This window comes from Neofelis nebulosa, chromosome 5 (assembly GCF_028018385.1).
Source record: "Neofelis nebulosa isolate mNeoNeb1 chromosome 5, mNeoNeb1.pri, whole genome shotgun sequence".
NCBI lineage: Eukaryota > Metazoa > Chordata > Mammalia > Carnivora > Felidae > Neofelis > Neofelis nebulosa.
In genome coordinates, this window is record NC_080786.1 from 74,765,306 (window position 1) to 74,784,463 (window position 19,158).

General features: G+C 33.6%; 1 protein-coding gene across 7 annotated transcripts in view; it reads left to right on the forward strand.

The window, feature by feature from the left end:
• Positions 1-19,158, forward strand: part of ATP11B (ATPase phospholipid transporting 11B (putative)) — a 127,226-nt gene that overhangs the window by 19,389 nt on the left and 88,679 nt on the right. For 6 of the 7 annotated variants that reach the window (XM_058730608.1, XM_058730611.1, XM_058730609.1 and 3 more), the window contains exons 2-4: positions 9,706-9,822; positions 14,911-15,000; positions 16,619-16,699. In XM_058730608.1, the coding sequence (XP_058586591.1) occupies positions 9,706-9,822; positions 14,911-15,000; positions 16,619-16,699 (288 nt within the window). Of the gene's footprint in view, positions 1-5,243; positions 5,338-9,705; positions 9,823-14,910; positions 15,001-16,618; positions 16,700-19,158 lie in introns of those variants that run through there. The other variant, XM_058730607.1, reaches the window with a different exon arrangement.

A 19,158-nucleotide genomic window follows, 5' to 3' on the forward strand; every position in this document is an offset into this window, starting at 1 on the left:
CTGCTATAAACACCGGGGTGCATGTGCTGCATTGAATCAGTAGTTTTGTATCCTTTGGGTAAATACCTCATAGTGCAATTGCTAGGTCATAGAGTAGTTACACTTTTTAACTTTTTGAGGAATGTCCATACTGTTTTCTAGAGTAGCTATACCAGTTGCATTCCTACCAACAGTGTAATAGCATTCCCCTTTTTCCACATCGTCACCAATATCTGTTGTTTCCTGTGTTGTTAATTTTAGCCATTCTGACAGGTGTGAGGTGGTATATCATTGTGGTTTTGATTTGTATTTCCCTGATGATGAGTCATGTTGAGCATCTTTTCATGTGTCTGTTGGCCATCTGGATGTCTTCTTTGGAAAAATGTCTATTCGTGTCTTCTGCCCATTTCTTAACTGGATTATTTATTTTGGGAGTGGTGAGTTTGAGAAGTTCTTTATAGTTTATGGATACTAACCCTTTATAAGATACATCACTTGCAAATATCATCTCCCATTCCAAAGATTGTCTTTTAGTTTTGTTGATTGTTTGCTGTACAGAAGCTTTTTATCCTGATCAAGTCCCAGGGTTCATTTTTGCTTTTGTTTCCCTTGCCTCTAATGACATGTCTAGAAAGAAGTTGCTATGGCCAATATCAAAGAGGTTGTTGCCTGTGTTCTCCTCTAGGATTTTGATGGTTTTCTGTTTCACATTTAGGTCTTGAATCCATTTGGAATTTTTTTGTGTGTGTGTATGGTGTAAGAAAGTGGTCCAGTTTTCATTCTTCTGCATGTTGCTGTCTAGTTTTCCCAACAGCATTTGTCTTGAAGGTCAAAATTCCTCCTTTATCTGTGGGCTACAGAACGGATGTTGTGTTAGCAGACATGAAAATAACATTAATCTTGTTGTACATCTCCATCAGAGCTCTAGTTGCATTGTCAATAAGCAGCAGTATTTTAAAAGAAAGCTTTTTGTCTGAACAGTAAAGTTTCAACAGTGGGCTTTAAAAAAATTCAATAAACCATTTTTGTAAACAGATGTGCCATCATCCAGGCCTTATTTTATTTCTAGAGCACAGGCAGAGTAGATTTAGCATAATTCGTAAAGGACTTAGGATTTTTGGAATGGTAAATTAGCATATTGGCTTCAACTTAAAGTGGCTACAGCTGCATTAGCCCCCTACCAACAAGGGAGTCAGCCTGTCCTTTGAAACTTTGAAGCCAGGTATTGACTTCTCCTCTCTAGCTATGAAAGTCCTAGGTGGCATTTTCTTCTAATACAAGACTGTTTAGTCTATATGGAAAATCTGTTGTTTAGTGTGGCCACCATGATTAATTATCCTAGCTCTGTCTTCTGGATAATTTGCTGCAGCTTCTACATCAGTACTTGCTGCTTCATCTTGAACACTTGTGTTATGGAGGTGGCTTTTTTCCCCCTAAACCTCATGAACCAATCTGCTCTAGGTTCAGACTATTCTTTTGCAGCTTCCTTTCCTCTCAGTCTTCATGGATTAAAGAGGGTGAGGGCCTTGTTCTGGCTAAGGCTTTGGTTGAAGGGAATGTTATAACTGGTTTGATTTTCTGTCTAAGCCATTCTAAAACTTTCTCCATGTAAGAAATAAGGCTGTTTTGTTTTCTTATCATTGGTGTGTTCACTGGAGCAACACTTTTAATTTCCTTCAAGAAAAAAGGAAAAAAATTTTTTTTTCATTCACAGCTTGAATAACTGGTACAAGAGGCCCAGCTTTTGGCCCATATCAGCTTTTGACATGCCCTCACTAAGCTTAATCATTTCTAGATTTGATTTAAAGAGACACGTGACCCTTTCTTTCACTTGAACACTTAGAGGTCCTTGTGGGGTTATTAATGTCAATATTGTTGTGTCTCAGGGAATAGGGAGGCCTAAGGAGAGAAAGAGATGGGGAATGAAGCAGTCAGAGCACACATAGCATTTATTGATGAAGTTCGCCATCTTTAGGTAGAGTTTATGGTGCCCCGTAAAATTACACTAGTAACATCAAAGATCACTGATCACAGATCATTATAACAAATACAACAATAAGGAAGATGTTTGAAATAGTGCAAGAATTACCAAAATGTGACACAGAGATGTGAAGTAAGCAAGTGCTGTTGGAAGAATGGTACCAACAGACTTGTTGACACAGGGTTGCCACAAACTCCATTTGTGAAGAACACAGTATCTACAAAATGCAAAAAATAGGTATGCCTGTATTGGTGACTCAAATTCAAGTGACCTTTCCTTTGGTGATGTAATTTCGTGAAACAGTGAACCAACTGTTTACAAAGTTCTGACAAATCAAACTATTATCTTCCTTCAGTATATGTGGTAGTTGCATTCTTGAAAAATTAATAAATCCATGCAAGGTATTTTGTAAATAGAGATTCATATTATTCTAAAGAGATTTTCTATCAGTGCAGATATCAGGCAGGGCATTTGAAAGTTGTCTCACGGGACATTCCTTTGTTGGCAGGACTCTCTAATGCGCTGTAGAATGTCTGATATCTCTGCCCCACCCACCCATCCGTCCATCCACCTACTAATTGTCAATAGACCCTCCCCCAATCATTGTGAAAATCAATACCAATACTTACTTCTGAAATGCTTCCTAGAAGTCTTCCTTCCTTTTCTTAGGCTCGTTCCCCAAGAGGAGTTTTGACTTTGAGTCGTATAATCTTTTAGCTGTAATAGAGAGCTACTACATATAGTTCTTTGAGTAAGAATAAGAAGCACACTTAAACAGTCAATCAGAAAAAAATAGATGAGTAGAAAAGTATATGGTCATTCAGAAACATTATTTCAGTAACAGTATTATTTTGGTTAATTTACTAAATGTTAATGCTTGGTATTACATTGTATCTATCTGATAACAGGGACAGCATATGCTTTCATTCTGTGTAAGAGCAAGAGTGTTACAGATTTTGAGCAATATTAAAATTTTTTGTAATTATGGCAACTGAAAGGTAAATTATCTAGATTAAGGAAAGTGGGACCTGTAGGAAGTACAGGATTGTTGTGTTTTCTTATTGTTGCTTCTGCTCTTGTTGTTTATTTGGTAGCAGTTTCTTGGTTCTGGCATTCCTGAAATCAGGTTTCTATATATAAAATTAATGAGGCAATTGTGTATCTTTCTTCCACCCTACTTTTTTTTCCTACTTTTTGTGTCAGTTTTTGCCAAAGTAACTAAATAGGATTCACCCTCTGTCTCTGTCCTTTGACTTGAAGATGCTTTTTCATGCTATTATTTAGAATTTTGTGGTTGTGTCTTTGTTCTTCGTATTTTTAAATATTAAACCTTGTATATACTGTGTAAAAGATATGGTTTTTGATTGACTACATGTCTCTAGCCTTTCTCAGAGTTGTAATCCATTGCTTCTGTTATTCTAATTAGGACCTACAAAACCATCTTCATTGCCATTGCTGTGTACGATTGTGAGGGGAGAAGGTAAAGGTTCAGAAGTATTTGAAAAACTGGGTAGAAATTTTTTACTTAGTTACCTCTAATTTGGATACCACAGTTAGAAGATTTACCAGTTTCACTTCTTGTTCAGCCAGTGTTCAACCTGATAGGCAGAACAATAGCAAAAAAAAAATAAATAAATAAATAAATAAATAAATAAATAAATTTTTTTTAAAAAAATCAAATTTAGCGTTCTTTGTGATTTTTAAATTTGATCTAAACTAAAACAGCCTCACACATTTATTTTTTTATCATAAATGTCTCTGTTGCCATACATGGAAAACACCAGCGTGACAAACAAAAGAAATTAAATATTATGGTTGAATTGTGATCGAATAGGACTCTTCTAATCCAGAAAACCCATGGGAAATTTTCAAATGGCTAAAATTGATATTTTTAATTGTGGTAAAATATATGTAACATAAAATTTACCATTTTAACCATTTTCAAGTTTACTGTTCTGTGGCATTAAGTACATTCACATTGTTGTGCATATCACCACCGTCCATCTCCTGAACTTTTTCATCTTCCAAAACTGAAACTTTGTACCCATTAAACACAAACTCCCTGTTCCCCTGTTCACTAAACATCTGGCAAACTGAATTTGACTATCTCTTAATAAAGAATCATACAGCATTTGTTCTTGGCATAATGTCTTCCAGGTATATCCATATTGTAGCAGGTGTCCGAATTTCCTTTTTTAAGGCTGAGTAATAGCTCATTGTATGTATATACCATATTTTGCTTATCCATTCATCTGTCGATGAACATTTGTGTTGCTTCCACCTTTTGGCTATTGTGAATAATACTCGTATTATTCAATATATCTGTGTACAAATATCTGTTCAAGTCTCTGCTTTTACATTTTTTGTATGTACCCAGAGGTGGAATTGATGGATCATATGATCATTGTGTTTACTTCTTTTTGAAGAGCCTCCATAATATTTCCACAGAGGCTGTACCACTTTACATTTCCACTGGCAGTATACAAGGATTCCAATTTCTCCATATCCTTGCCAATACTAATTATTTTGTTTTGGTTTGTTTTGATAGTAGCCATCCCAGTAGGTGGCTAAGTGGTACCTCATGGTTTTGATTTGCATATCCCTAATAGAACTTGGTTTCTTTGACATCCAGAAATGAACCCCAACCAACTGTAAAGTTATAATAAATGGTTTTGATGAGAATAAGATAAATCTAAGAACAGCAGAATGAAAAGCTTCTTATTAGCCTCTCTTTCATTAGTAACAATGGGTTTCACTCTACAGGATCACTTTTAAAGTTTTTCCTTTTTCTTTTAAATATCATTGAATTTAAATTCAATTTGGTAGAAAAGTTATTGTTAAAAATATTTAAAAACTAAACTTAGAACCTCAAAACTACAGAATTTATTGTATCCAGTAAATTATTCATTAATTTCAGTAATTATTCATTAAATAATTAGCACATACTATCTTTAAGGATCTTGTAGTCTGGGGACACCTGGGTGGCTCAGTTAAGCATCTGACTTTTGATTTTGGCTCAGGTCATGATCTCACTGGTTCCTGAGTTTAAGCCCCACATCGGGCTCCATGCTGACAGTGCAGAGCCTGCTTGGGATTCTCTCTCTCCCCCTCCCCTGCTTGCACAATCTTTCTCTCAAAATAAATAAATAAACTTAAAAAAAAAATCTTACAGTCTGGAGGGGGAGCTGGATATACAGCCAAGTAATTACTAATCTGTGTAATAAAATCTATAATGAGAGTATATAAAAGGTTTGTTGGGCATAATAACAAATACCTTCCTTTGTTTCTGGGGAAAAAGAAGTGTCAGGGAAAGCTCCATTGAGAAGGAACCTCTTAAGCTGAAACTTGAAGGAAGGATGAAGAGGCTTTTGCTGGAGGTAAATGTTGGCACAGAAAAATCAAGTTTGGGAAGTAATATAATCTATCAGAGATGAGCTTCCTGTAATGAAGCATTGACAGATGATTTAAGAATTTTGGAGTCAAAGGTCACTCTAAATTTTATATCCTGTAGTTAGTCAGTCCTAACCTACCCCTGCATTTAAGCCAACTTCCTGGAAGCCCCAGACTGGTTTGATAGATGGAGAACAACCTTAAGTCCTAAAATGAAAATTATGTAACAGGAAACAAAAATGTTTAATTATTGTGTTTGTTTACATCACAAGTATTTTAAGTTATTTTCTATCACCTTCCTTTGTTAACAGTGTAAAATTATCTTGCCCTTACAGTACCTTCATATAGGTATATTTTATTTAAAGTCCATGTCCAGGAAATAATAATTCACAATTAAGTTTATAGATTTGGTAAAATACACTAAATCATTCTTCCCCAGAATCATCATATTTTTACGAGGCCATTTTCATGTGCCTGTGTACATTGGAGGATACAGCCAACAAAAATTACCTTCTGTCATATAAAGCATGTGATTAAAGCTTTTGTTCATTTATTTTAATAACAGTGGTATTGCAGTGTTGACTCTGCAGCTTTTTGGGTTTTTTTGAGTTTGGATGGGTTTTTTGGTGTATGGTTTGTCTTGAAGCTTTTTCTTTATATTTTAGAGGGAATAGATCACATATAAGAATAAGAAGCACAGATTTACTTTGATCACTGTGAACTCTAAAAATGATATTTTCTTAGTTATTGTAAAGAAGTGTAACAGTTTTAATTATAGGACTACAGTTTTAGCCATTGTTAGCGTTTTATTTGTAATATTTGTAATTTTCCTAAAATCTTTGGGATTTTAAGATTACGGAGAGGCTGGTATATTTGGTATGAAAATGTAAAATGTAGTGATTCATTTCCAAGTACTGCTGTGTGCCAGAGACCAACTTCTAAAAATTATAAAGCTATTTAGTGGTTTGGTTTTCCTAGATCGCATCAGTTTTTGGTTATAAAAGGAATCTCTTTCAAACCATTCCTATGTGTTGTCAGTTTGTTCCCAAGATGCCATCATGAGATTTTTTTCTACCTTACCTGCTTTTTCTTTTTAAATACCTATGAATTTAACATATGCTCACAAATCCAGACTGAAAAGAGGTTTTAAATTTCATACTTTTATAGAATATGAGAGTTTTTTATTTTTAAATTATTTACAGTTGTGTGTTTCCAAAGCTTGTATCCTACTTTTTAGCAGGAATTAAAATAAAATTAGGGTGGCTAGAATAGTATTAATCTATCTAAATTCCTTTCCCTAGGGCAAGGTGAATCAGAGGAAAAAGGAGCAGGCTAGCATCAAGGGGTTGAAGGTGTGAATGGGTAGTCTGAGATGACAGCAGAATATGTGATGTGTGCCAACCTTGGCATGTAGCCTTGACCAAGTGATTAGGAAATTCAGACTGTATTTCTTTCTTAGTGCCATGACTTGCTATTAATGCTTGCTAGAAAAGTGTGAAACTGTACTTGAACTTCACACTAACAGTATAGTTATACACTTAATTTTGGTCACATGTTTGTTTTGGCTCCTGTTAAAGAGTAGAGGTGTTATTGAAACATAAAGATTCTCTTGTGTTGTTTTTAAAATCTGCAATATTGAGATGGAGAACTGATTACAAAAGCAAGACTTTAGATAAGTGGTTTTAAGCTTCTTTACATCATGAGAAACCGATGAAACCTATGCTCACTCTCATTGGAAAAATGCACATGTTAAGTGAATCTGCATACAGTTTCAGAGATTCACAGACCTGAAGTCCATTTATGGATCCTGCCCTAAGTCACTTTCTTTATTTTTGGACAGTGTTATTCTTTTATTTAGTTGTGGCTGGCTTAATTTGTTGCAGAGAAGACGATGCTAATGAACTGAAGTTAGAGGTTTGATTTCGATAAGGGACAGCTAGGTTTACTTATACTGCAGTCACAAATATAAAATTTAACCGTTTTTGTGGAAAAAATAACATCCACACATATATACATGCCATTGATTATAAAATGATTGAATGAGATCATGTGAATTAATTACAACTGAAAAAAACTCAAAATATGTAGGTGGATTTTGTAGCATCTTTGGGAATTAAGGAAAAACTCCTCAATCTCCTTTTGGAATTATCTAATGTTAAATTACTATATTTTGGAATATACTGATTTTGCACTTAAAATTCAGTTTAAAATTGGTTTTATTTTTGGAACATTTCAATATATCCCCTTGAAATAATTGTAGGAATCTAAGGAGTTTCAAACTTTAGTATGTGATTACTGGTACAGTCAGTAGAGATGAATGGAGAAGGATGTTTGCATCCTAGGAAGTCATGAATGAGATGTTGCAATAGTAACATATATAAATAACATACATATTTTAGGGGAGTCTTTGTTTTGCACTTTGTTTCTTAACTTTAGATGTACTTAGTAATAAATTCCAGTCTTGGTGGAATTTAGTGAAAAATAAAATTCTGTATCAGTGGTTCTTAGGCTCAATTGTCTTGACATCTTCCTAAAGATTTATATATTCCTTCAGACCCACAAATGTACTTTCTTTTTTCTTTAATTTATTCCAGAAGCTTACATACATGGTATGTAATTTGCTGTTATTTTTACGTGGTTTCAAAGTGGATGTGGAATAAATATGCTTCATGTAGTCTAATGTTTCAGTTACCAGTGTGTCCCTCTTATATAACTTTATGAACTTTATTGGCAAACTTCCTGTGAACCCCCTTTGAGAAATACAGGCATGGACTATAGCAGTAGCATGCCAACTCTTTATTCATTTATTTGTTGAGTTAGGGCATATTATGATTTGCTTGAGTAATTAACAAATCACATAATCCTACATGGATTAGCATAGTACTTAACCTCAATACATATTTGTTGAATGAATAAATAGCACATATCTTTAAGGTGATTGCAGTATTCTAGATAGAGCAGTAAGTTCCAACTCTGATTATGAGGCCTGCCTTTCCCCCCCCTCCATAAGTTATTATAGGGAAAAATTGTGAAATGTTTAAAGGAAAATTTAGGAAGAAGATAAATATGCATGCCATATTTTATCCTTGAAGAAACTGATTTTGAAATCAGACACATAATGGCACATTCACATCCACAAAATGTGGTCATCACTATAAATAGCATAAGCAAATAAAATGAAATTTCATGGTTTTTTTATGGAGCATACAAATGCATTTAATTTTCACAGTCTTGTAGTAGCTGTTTCTAAGATCACAGAATAAAAATTTTTAAACCAAGAATGACAGCAGTTGAAATCTATACATAGCACTGTTAATATTCTGATGTGCTAAACAAAATATACCTCTAGGTAATATGGGAATTTCCACTATCTGTGTATGTATGTACTTAATGGAAATTTTACAAGGATGCCAAGCATCAAATGGCAGCCACATTACTTACTTAGTAGATTACTAAATTAGAGTCCTTAATGGCTACAAGTAGATCATTGTAATTACAAATACCAGCTTTAGTTAACTTTTTCATAACTTAGTAGCAATAGTAGAGCCACAAACAAAGGTCTTGCTTTTGGTGGTTGCTTTCATCCTGTCATAGGATCGCCAAGATCTGCCAAAAGAGTATTGAAGACTCGCCACCTAGGAAAATGGTAAAATACTGTGGGAATAAAGTATCAGCATTCTTGTCCCAGTGAAAACTTTTACATTGGAGATCATTGATAAATGTACCTCGAGAAATGGTTTCCTAAATTTGAGGCCAGAATTACATCTCCACGTTTCAGGGATTCAACTGATAATATGACTACCACAAAGAGATGATTATGTGGAGTGAATCTAGGCAGGACCCTACCCAGTGCATTGTGAGTCTCGTGGGATCAAAGTTCTTTGAAACCAAGTTGATCTGGGTGTGGAAGAAGTAAAATATAAACCTCTGTTATCAGATGTAGTAGGTGCTGATTAGGCTATAGGTACATAGAACTTCCACATCACTGAGTAGGAATCCATCTTAAGAGAAAGGCAAGGAACCCCTAGGAATGAAAGGGAAGGAAAGAAATACTGTCCTCAAATGCTTCTATAGATCTTCTACATGATTTTCCCCCCTTACAGTAGCATTTCTAACAGTATGGATTATTTTTCATTACCAGAGGTATTACCTAAGTGTTTATTTGAAGATAATATGTTAGTTTACCTGGGAAAGAAAAATATATATGCCTTAACTCTGCTAGTAATTAGATTGAAACTATATGCAGTTCAAGGCCAGTAATAATATGTGCAATCTGGTCAGTTAAATAAAACCAGCAATAAAGAATCATAACAACTAACCTTCTTAGTCATTATTTTTCTTTTGCTTGGTCTTAGGGTTTTGACCCACCACATCAAAGTGACACAAGAACTATTTACATAGCCAACAGGTTTCCTCAGAATGGCCTTTACACACCTCAGAAATTTATAGATAACCGGATCATTTCATCTAAGGTAAGGATTAACACTTATTAAAACTATAGATATGTTCCATTTTGTTTTGAAAAGTAATTTATTTATTCCAGTATATATTTATATCCTTAAAAATTCAAGGAAATGGTGTTTGGTAAATATATCTTACCCAAAATTGTGAACTGTAAAATAAAAGGAGTTGCCAGTTGCTAATACCAGGTAACTAACATGCCAAAAATTATCCCTAGTTGCAATTAAACTGAGGAACTAAATATTTATACGGTGTGCCAGGTACTATGTTAGGTACATCTCATATCATTTAATTCATACAGCAACTCTGAGATCGCTTTTACAAAGTGTTATACTCATTTTATATTTGTGTCTTTAATTAAAGTGTTGGGAAATAATTTACCCAGGGTTGCACACTAAATGACAAAATTGGAGTTTGAACTCAGTTCTGTGTGACTTTAAAGCCTGACTTCCTCTAATTTTAGCACTCTTCTGTAAACAAGAAATTTACATATATAGTACCAAGGTACTGCTTCACTCACGTATTCTTCCTTGTTTCATTTTTTTCTATAACACTTTTAAGATGTCTTTGTTTATTTTGAAACTGAAGATTACAGGTTAATGCTGTCCCAGTAAACTTTTCTCATGATGAAGGAAACGTTTTCTGTGCTACTATGATAACCAGTAGCTGTTTAGGGCTAGTTAGGCCTTATAATATGGCTAATGCCACTGAAAAACATAATTTTTAATTAAATCTTAATTTATTTTCGATTAAGTGTCAGGAGCCATATGCAACTACTGGTTACCTATTGGAAAGTGCAGTTAGGATGTGAATCAGACTAAGAGTAAAGTTTTCCTTAGATTATTGCTATTGTTTGATAGACCACTTTAAGAAGCGTCTTTGTACTGCTCCTTCTCTGCCTTCCAGAGTAACTAATTGTATCTCTGTCATCCTGATCTCCTCTTTCCCAAGAGTATTGTCTTAGGTCAGTGGTTTCTTTGTTCTGCCCCTTTTCTCATCCTTCACATTATTTACAGATGCAACATACCCATTAGTGAGATCTGTCATTTTGGACAGTGGTTCTAAAGCAGAGGGCAGGAAGGGGAAATGTTAGAATCTAGGGTAATAGAAGAGCTTTAGATTAATGACACAGTTCTTAGTAAATCATGCAAGAAGTAAAAGTCCTTGAAAATTTTAAGTTTTTTTTAACTTTGTGTATAATTTATATATAGTAAAATTTCACCAATTTTAAGTGTACAATTTGATGAGTTTTGACAAATGTATAGCATCATGGGACTACCACAACCAAGATAAAGAGTATATCCAGAAGTAAAAAGTTAGCAGCCAGTCCCCCTCCTCCTCATCTCTAGCACTAGCAACCACTGATCTGTTTTCTATAACTATAGTTTCACTTTTTCTAGAATATCACATAAATATAGTCATTTAGTATGAGTCTTCTCTGTCTGACTTCATTTCATGTAACAGTAATCTTGAGGTTGATCTTTGTTGTTGCATATATCAGTAGTTCACTCCTTTTTGGTGTAGAGTTTAGCTATCATCCTGGGTTTGGATGGTTTACATTCTGAATTTGGGTCATTTTCCTTGCCTGGTTCTTTCACTACCAGTGTTTTCTTCCCCTTAAATTTCCATCTAGTTTTCCAGCCCTGAATTCAAATCTGTCATATTTTGTGATAAGGGTATAATTTTTCTCCCTACTGTTTGCTGCCATAGCTGTGAGAGTTGGATAGTGTCTCCAGGTTAAGAAGCCATAGTTTACAATTCATATTCCTTTCATTTGCACTTTTTAAAAATTAAACTCTCTTCTAGTTTCTATCTATATTTTGGATACTTTCCAGGATCCATTTTAAAATCTAGTTTTTGTAATCTCATCTGCTGTGAGTAACAGGACCACTTTAGTCCTCTGCCAGTATTGAAAGCTGAGTGTCCTGGAAAATTTGGGAGATTAAATATCTTTATATGATCGTATTCATATGCAGCAGTATTACGGTTCATGTTTTTGACCACAGTTTTAAAAATATAGCTATTTAAATAAACATTGCTTTTTTAAAAGCATATAAGGACTGTCTCTCTCATTATTCCCTTATTTATTCTACTAGTAATTTCTCACATCCCTTCCAAACCAGATTACCTGCTATTCCATAAACCCATGTTGAACTTCCCTACTACTGTGCCTTTGCTGTGATTTCATGTGATTAACCACTTCTTTTTAAATGTAGATTATAGGGGCGCCTGGGTGGCGCAGTCGGTTAAGCGTCCGACTTCAGCCAGGTCACGATCTCGCGGTCCGTGAGTTCGAGCCCCGCGTCAGGCTCTGGGCCGATGGCTCGGAGCCTGGAGCCTGTTTCCGATTCTGTGTCTCCCTCTGTCTCTGCCCCTCCCCCGTTCATGCTCTGTCTCTCTCTGTCCCAAAAATAAATAAAAAACGTTGAAAAAAAAAAATTTAAATGTAGATTATATTTTTTGCAGAGGTTATAAATTTCATGTTTTTATGGAAATAGAAAATTCATGTTCTTGACCACAGATTCAGGAATGTGGATATTTATATACAATGTCCATTTTTTTCTTGACCATAAATGAGGCTTTTAAAAAAATTCCCTTTGTACTACCTTTCTGCTCCCTTTTTATTCCCTTAAACTCTTCTGGACTGTATTATTTTCTGTCCCACAAAGTCATGATGAACTTTGCTCTTCTCTGCCTGTGTTCGTGCTGTCCTCTTTTCCTGAAATGGTATCCCTCTCTTTGCCCCCTATTTTCAGCCTGTTGAATGTTGCCCTATTAAAGCCCATGTTGAATATGACCTTCCTCATTAAATTTTTCTCTCACTGACTGCTTTTCATTTTAATTCTTTGTATATTCCTTCATTTACTTTACCTTTCAATATAGCTATTGATGTTTATTCTGAATTTCTTCTAATATGAAAGCTTCTTTGTTTCTCTTATAGCACAAGAGTCTTGTACATTGTAGGTGCATGATACATCTTTGTTTAATTTACCATAGTAACTACCTTATTTAAACTTTACGAAAGATGTAATTTCATAATTATGTTTTGGTTTTCTTACTAATATCAGAACTTGAAGAAAAAAGATCAGTTGTATAGTCATATACATAGCTAAAAAAGAAGTTATACTTCTAATTTAATTTTATTGACCATTATTACATAATAATAAAATAACTTTAAAGCATAATTATTATTTTTCTTAAAATATTTTTATATTATTTAACATTTATCCTATAGTTTCTCTTCTACATATGATAGGATAAGCACAGAATATAGACTTGTTCAGTCTATTAATGTATTTTGTATTTTAGAAAACCTGGAAAAAACAATTCCTAATATTTGTAAGCTGGTTTTCGTAAGAAATTTTTATTTATTCTGAGTTTTTCCATGTATTATTGAACTAGCCAAAGAAAATATCCTGAAACCAGTTACCTTATTGCCAATTTATGTAATTGTTCTTTTCGAGATTTTGGAAGACAAAAATACATTCTGTTATGATTTTAAAAGATTGATGTAAAGTTAGGACATTGCCAACTTGATTCTTAAAAAGTTTTACACATTTGATTTGGTAACTAAGGGACTCCAGTTAAGATCACCTGAGGATGATATGACCCAAAGTTACCATCTCAGGGATACACATTGAGCAGTGACTGGAAAGCATCTACCTCTCTTCTCTCCAGAGCCCTGAACATAGTCCCCAGGGAGTCCCAGATTCTGGAGCCACTAGTGCTACCACTACCACAAGAAAATGTGTTTCAGGTATCAGATTAGAACTGAGATTATAATTTGACCTGAAAGAAATGTTGTTAGGTATTGTACTATTTATATATCCTTGGGTCATAGAGACTGTTGTGGGCTTTCCTGGGAACTTAACCTTAATTGTTTATGTGGGGAAGGACATTTCAGATCTCAGCTGATTAAGAAGTGAATTTTTGAAGTAAGAAAATTCAGAAATTAGAACCATCTTACATTGCACCAGAGAAAATTAAGTAAACTGCCTCTTTAGAAATTTTGAATAGGATCAGTAACCACTAAGGCTTCATTTGCCTGACATCCAGATGGTCATCTGAAAAAAATTCATTTCTACCTAATGTATGTATGTATGTATTTCTTTATTTATTCATCTATTCTTCTAAAGTTTTGATCTCCACCTATGTGCTGAGTAGTAGTGGTAAGTGCTGGAGATTGAGCAGTAAATGAAACAATGTCCCTAGCCTCAGGGATCTTACATTCTACTGAGAGAGTGTATATAGGGTGAAGTGACAGTGCTATAATGTTTGGCATATTATTACCCTTATAATATAGCATTATAGGCTTATATGCTGATTAATAATATAACAGACACATGGCAATTAGTATGAGCCAGTTTCTGTCCTAAGTGCATCATAAATATATTAGCTTATTTAAGCCTTATAACAACCCTATAAAATAGGACTATTATTGTCTTCATTTTATAGAGGCACAAAGTAGGGTGCAGAGAGATTAGTCCAAGGTCATTTAGTGACAGTCTTACTTTAAAAATTGACATTGTGACAGATTTTCGTGTCCTTTATGAGATTGTCTTGGTGGTTATACCACCACTTATGTAAAGTGTTTTTTAATCTTTTTCACATTCTTGGTTATTTTTCCATATTTTGTACTTAACAAAGAATAATAAAATAGTTATACCATTTCCTTTGTTTCTGAACTGAGCTAAATAAAATGGAAAATAAATTGTATCTGGAATCAGCATTTTTATCAGCTCTTGTGTATTTTTACACTTAGTTTTGTGTAACCAAAGACCAAAATAAATTATTAAATGTTGTTTTAGATTTGCCTTCTCCAACTTCTAAAAAATCAAGAATTTAATAGCACAATTGATAGATTCCAATTTATCTCATCTTTTTAAATTACACTAAAATTGCCAATAAATAGTATAAGAAAAAAAAGAATAGAATAAAAGTTCTGAAACTCTTAAAAAACAGATAGTTTTTATAGCATCAAGAGTTACATAAGTTTGTCTAAGGACTTCATAAATCTTATTTTGCTTTCCTTATTATTACATTGATATCGTATATATTATTTTAAATGTTAATTTATCCTTCTCTCTCTGTTTTTTTAGTATACTGTGTGGAATTTTGTTCCAAAAAATTTATTTGAACAATTCAGAAGAGTGGCAAACTTTTATTTTCTTATTATATTTTTGGTTCAGGTAAGCTTTATCACTCAATGGATTAAGTTTATATAATGACATCGATCTTTAGGGAAAAGTTATATTGCATTCTAAATCATTTGACTATGGGATCAGTTTTTTCCTGCATAGCTTCCCCATTGTAATCAGTGAATGTAGTTATTTAAACCACATGCAGATTTCTAAAAAATAGCTTGTGAATTTTAAGATTAATTTTATTTTGTTTCATTACTGATGTGCTATGGTGCTGATAATTATAATCAAAGCCAATTTTACATTTCACTTGCTCTGCATCAGAACATAAATATTTTGACTTATATAGCACATGTTTTTGGCACATTTCTGCCTACGGAATGATCTTTGTCCAAGTAAATCTTTCTTTGACTTTTCCTTTGTTTTGAATTTAAATTTTACTTTTATTTAAAAATTTTTTCTAATTTTAAGAATCCCCATGAATATAGATTTTTATTATGGGAACCATTTTCTTAAGTCTATTCATGATAAACTCTTTGATAGTTTCTTAATTTTCACATTGTGCTTTTTTTTCTCTAATATCAAAGTATCAAGAGAATAGCTTATAAAATTTGAGTATAAGTCAAGATTTAAAAATAGTGATTGCCATTTTCTTTTAAAGGGGTTATTCTCTTCTGATAATACACGAGCAGTATCTTTCAGTGTGGCATTGGGTTTTTGTATAAACTCTGAACTTTACTCTCATAGAACCTGGAATTCCAATGAAAAAAAAAAACTTGTTAAGTAGTCGCTTTAAAGCTTGAAGAAACACTTATATTTTAAAGAAATTGCTTTCTTTCATGAACAGAGAAGAAACTTCTGAGTTTTTATCAATAGAACATCAGCTTGGTTTTCTTGGAAAAGTGAGAAATTTGTACTAACCATGTCCACATCACATGCATTTGTGAAATTACTAGCTAAGGTCAGGAATTCAGCTGGTCTGTGGAATAAAACAAATTTAATTGGCCTATCCAGGGTAAAGGAACATTAATAAACCATTGGGTCCATGTTTTAACTAACCAAACATAATTACTGCAAAAATTACTTCCCCAATTTGGTGAAACCTCAGTTGTATGATTTAGATCATGATTACAGCATCGTTTTCTAAGCTGTACCCCTCTGGCTCTGTAGATGTAACAAAATCCCTGTAGGAAAAAAAAAAATCCTTTTCCTAGCCCTATTCCTTATTCTCTTTTCTTAAGTGATGAAATTATTCCAAATTCTAGGGTTAAAATTGCTGACAGACTTTTCAGCATTTACCAGGATGGGCAAAGAAATGTAAAATGAGATTCTGAGCAGCTGTAGGTCTGCTTCTAACAAATACTGAGGAGGAAGACCTTATGTACGCTGTGTTAAAAAGGTGAAGTGACTGAGTTCACTCTAGCAATATTTGTGGATATGCAATAGATTTAGATATTCTACTCACTTCATATAATGGCCAACAAAATGAACTTGGTGAAACTGTGAACTAAACTACATGCATGATTATTTTTTACTCTGGACAATCATATACACTTTATATAGTGTTCTCAGAATTCCCAATAAATACGAGATTTTAGATGTTAATAGTGTGACGTGTACAATATAAAAATATAATACTCTGTTCTTTTTGTTGTTGTAAATATAGCTTATGATTGATACACCTACCAGTCCAATTACCAGTGGACTTCCATTATTCTTTGTGATAACAGTAACCGCCATAAAGCAGGTATGAAAATACTTTCTATTGTTTTCCCCCCAGGTCATTTAGAAGTTGCTAAATATTTACACTTCACACTAACATTTATTGTTGTGAAAGTAATTTCCATAAGAAATCAGCAAATTTGTTTGATACTGCATATGGTAAAATTAAACTGAGTTAAGTCACCCTATTATATTTCAGGTACCTAGGGACTCACAGAATATAGTTAAAATATGTTGTTCTCTTGACACTCCTAGGAAGCATCCAAAAAAAAGCATTTTAGATCTACAAACTAATTTATATATGAAGTACATTATTATAATCATCTTTGTAGGTTTGACAATATTTAAAGGAAATATAATTCAAAAGGGATATATTTATAGGGAGTGGAACACATACTTCTGACATTACCATTTTGAATAAGAATTGTATGGTCTTTTCTTACTTTCTACAACTTTCTCTGGTGATGTTGATTTTTATATAAAGTAATACCATAGGGGAAATAGCTTCAACCAAATCTTGAATTGATATTAAAATGTAGGTATAGAAAAGTAAGATTATTACTAGATACACATGCTGAGTAAGAAATAAAAGAAATTCATAGAAATGTCATGTCTGTATAGCTATCACTTCTCAAAAAATCTTGCCAGGGGCCCAGTTAAATAGATGATTCCTTCTACCTGAAAGAGAGTTAATTGAATTTTCTTGTGTAAATATGATAAATTTCCGCTTTATAAGATTTAGGGATAAGATTCAAATTGACATGGAAATAAAATTGACAAACGTTCTGTAATTCTGAGATGTAGTATATTATTTATTACAGAGAAGGATAAGAGGAAACTATAGTAGTTACGTTATATATCTAGGGTGTCAGAATATCATGGTGCTACTTTCACTGTGAGTTCCTTTCACTGTTCTATTGGAGGCTAGAATTTGTGCAACTCATTAAGCATCCAAATCACTTCATACAGTTACATATTTACTTGGTTTTGTAGATGCCATTTATTTCATCAAAGTAACATGTATTTGTCCCTAGGAGATCTTTTCTATATATATTTTCCTTTTAGGTGATTTCTTTTGGTCTAGTGGTTTATAGTACCATTTATATATTGATGGTTCTCAAATTGATATGTATCCTGAAACTATTCCCTGAAGTCCAGCTACACATATACAAATGCTCATGCAACATTTCCACTTGGATATCTTAGGCTTTTCGTGACCACCATGTCACTCTCTCATTTTCTGGTCTGGTCTTTTTTCTTCATATCATTTGTTGCTACCTGTTGTTCTGTTGGATAAATATTTATTACTTTATCTGTTGGCCCTCATTTGAATGTTTAGCTCTGTGAGTGCATAGACTTTGTTTTATATACCAGATTATTTCCAAAGACCAGAACAAAGTCATGTACATATTAGACCTTCAAAAAGCATTTGTTTGATAGATGACTAAATGAATGAATAAACCTATTGAATTTTTTTTAATGTTTATTTTGAGAGAGAGGGAGAGAGAGAGAGAGAGAGCACGCATGTGTACACACGCGAGCTGGTGGAGGGACAGAGAGAGAATCCTAAGCAGGCTCCATGCTGACAGCATGGAGCCTGACACGAGGCTCAATCTCTTGAGCCAAAATCAAGAGTCAGATGCCTAACAGACTGAGCCATCCAGACTCCCCCCCCCCCCCCATTGAACATTTTTTAAAGCAGTGTAAAATGCTGTGATACTTATTGCCCTGATTTTCCAGTATATTTGGCCAAATAGAGACTGGGTTTAATTGAAATGTGATACCACTAACTGAGTTGAGAATGCTGGTGAATTTATATCTGCAAATTAAGAGAGTTTACTATAATAATAACAATTGACAACCAGCCTTCTTCCAAAAATGAGTTAACTAAAAACACATGAAATCTAAAGATAGAAAGTAGGAAGACTACCTTAAACCTGTGTGAGTATGGTTATTGCAGTTAAGTTCTCGACACATCTTGACAACTAAGGCAAAAGAGGAAATATGAAAGGTCATAATTTTCAAAGAGAAAATTTGATCTGTAAAGATTTTCTCCGTTTTTCAGAAACGATTTCAGAACTCAAGAGTTTTTTCTGTTCCTAAGTTTTGTTCATTTAAGAAACACACTCATACCAGAGTGTATCGTTCAGGTTTATATATCCATCACTATAGATTAGTAGAACAAATTTTGGAAAAATTATAAAAGTGAAAGCTACTATGTTCTTACCTTCCTTACTTCTCCCCCTTTTAGTCTGCGTTTGTACTTTTATCAAAATAGGAAAAGCTTTATTATCAGTTATTTACACTTTAATATGAATTAAATTGTTACTTTGTTTTTTTAACTTCTTCCAAACATATTTACATATTAAGTCTTCTCTCTAGTTGTATAATGCAAGATATAGTGCTATGGTAGGTGTCATAGTCTTTGCCCTCTATGAACTTAAAATCTATGATGTAGGGAAGGTAGGACCAAACACAACAACA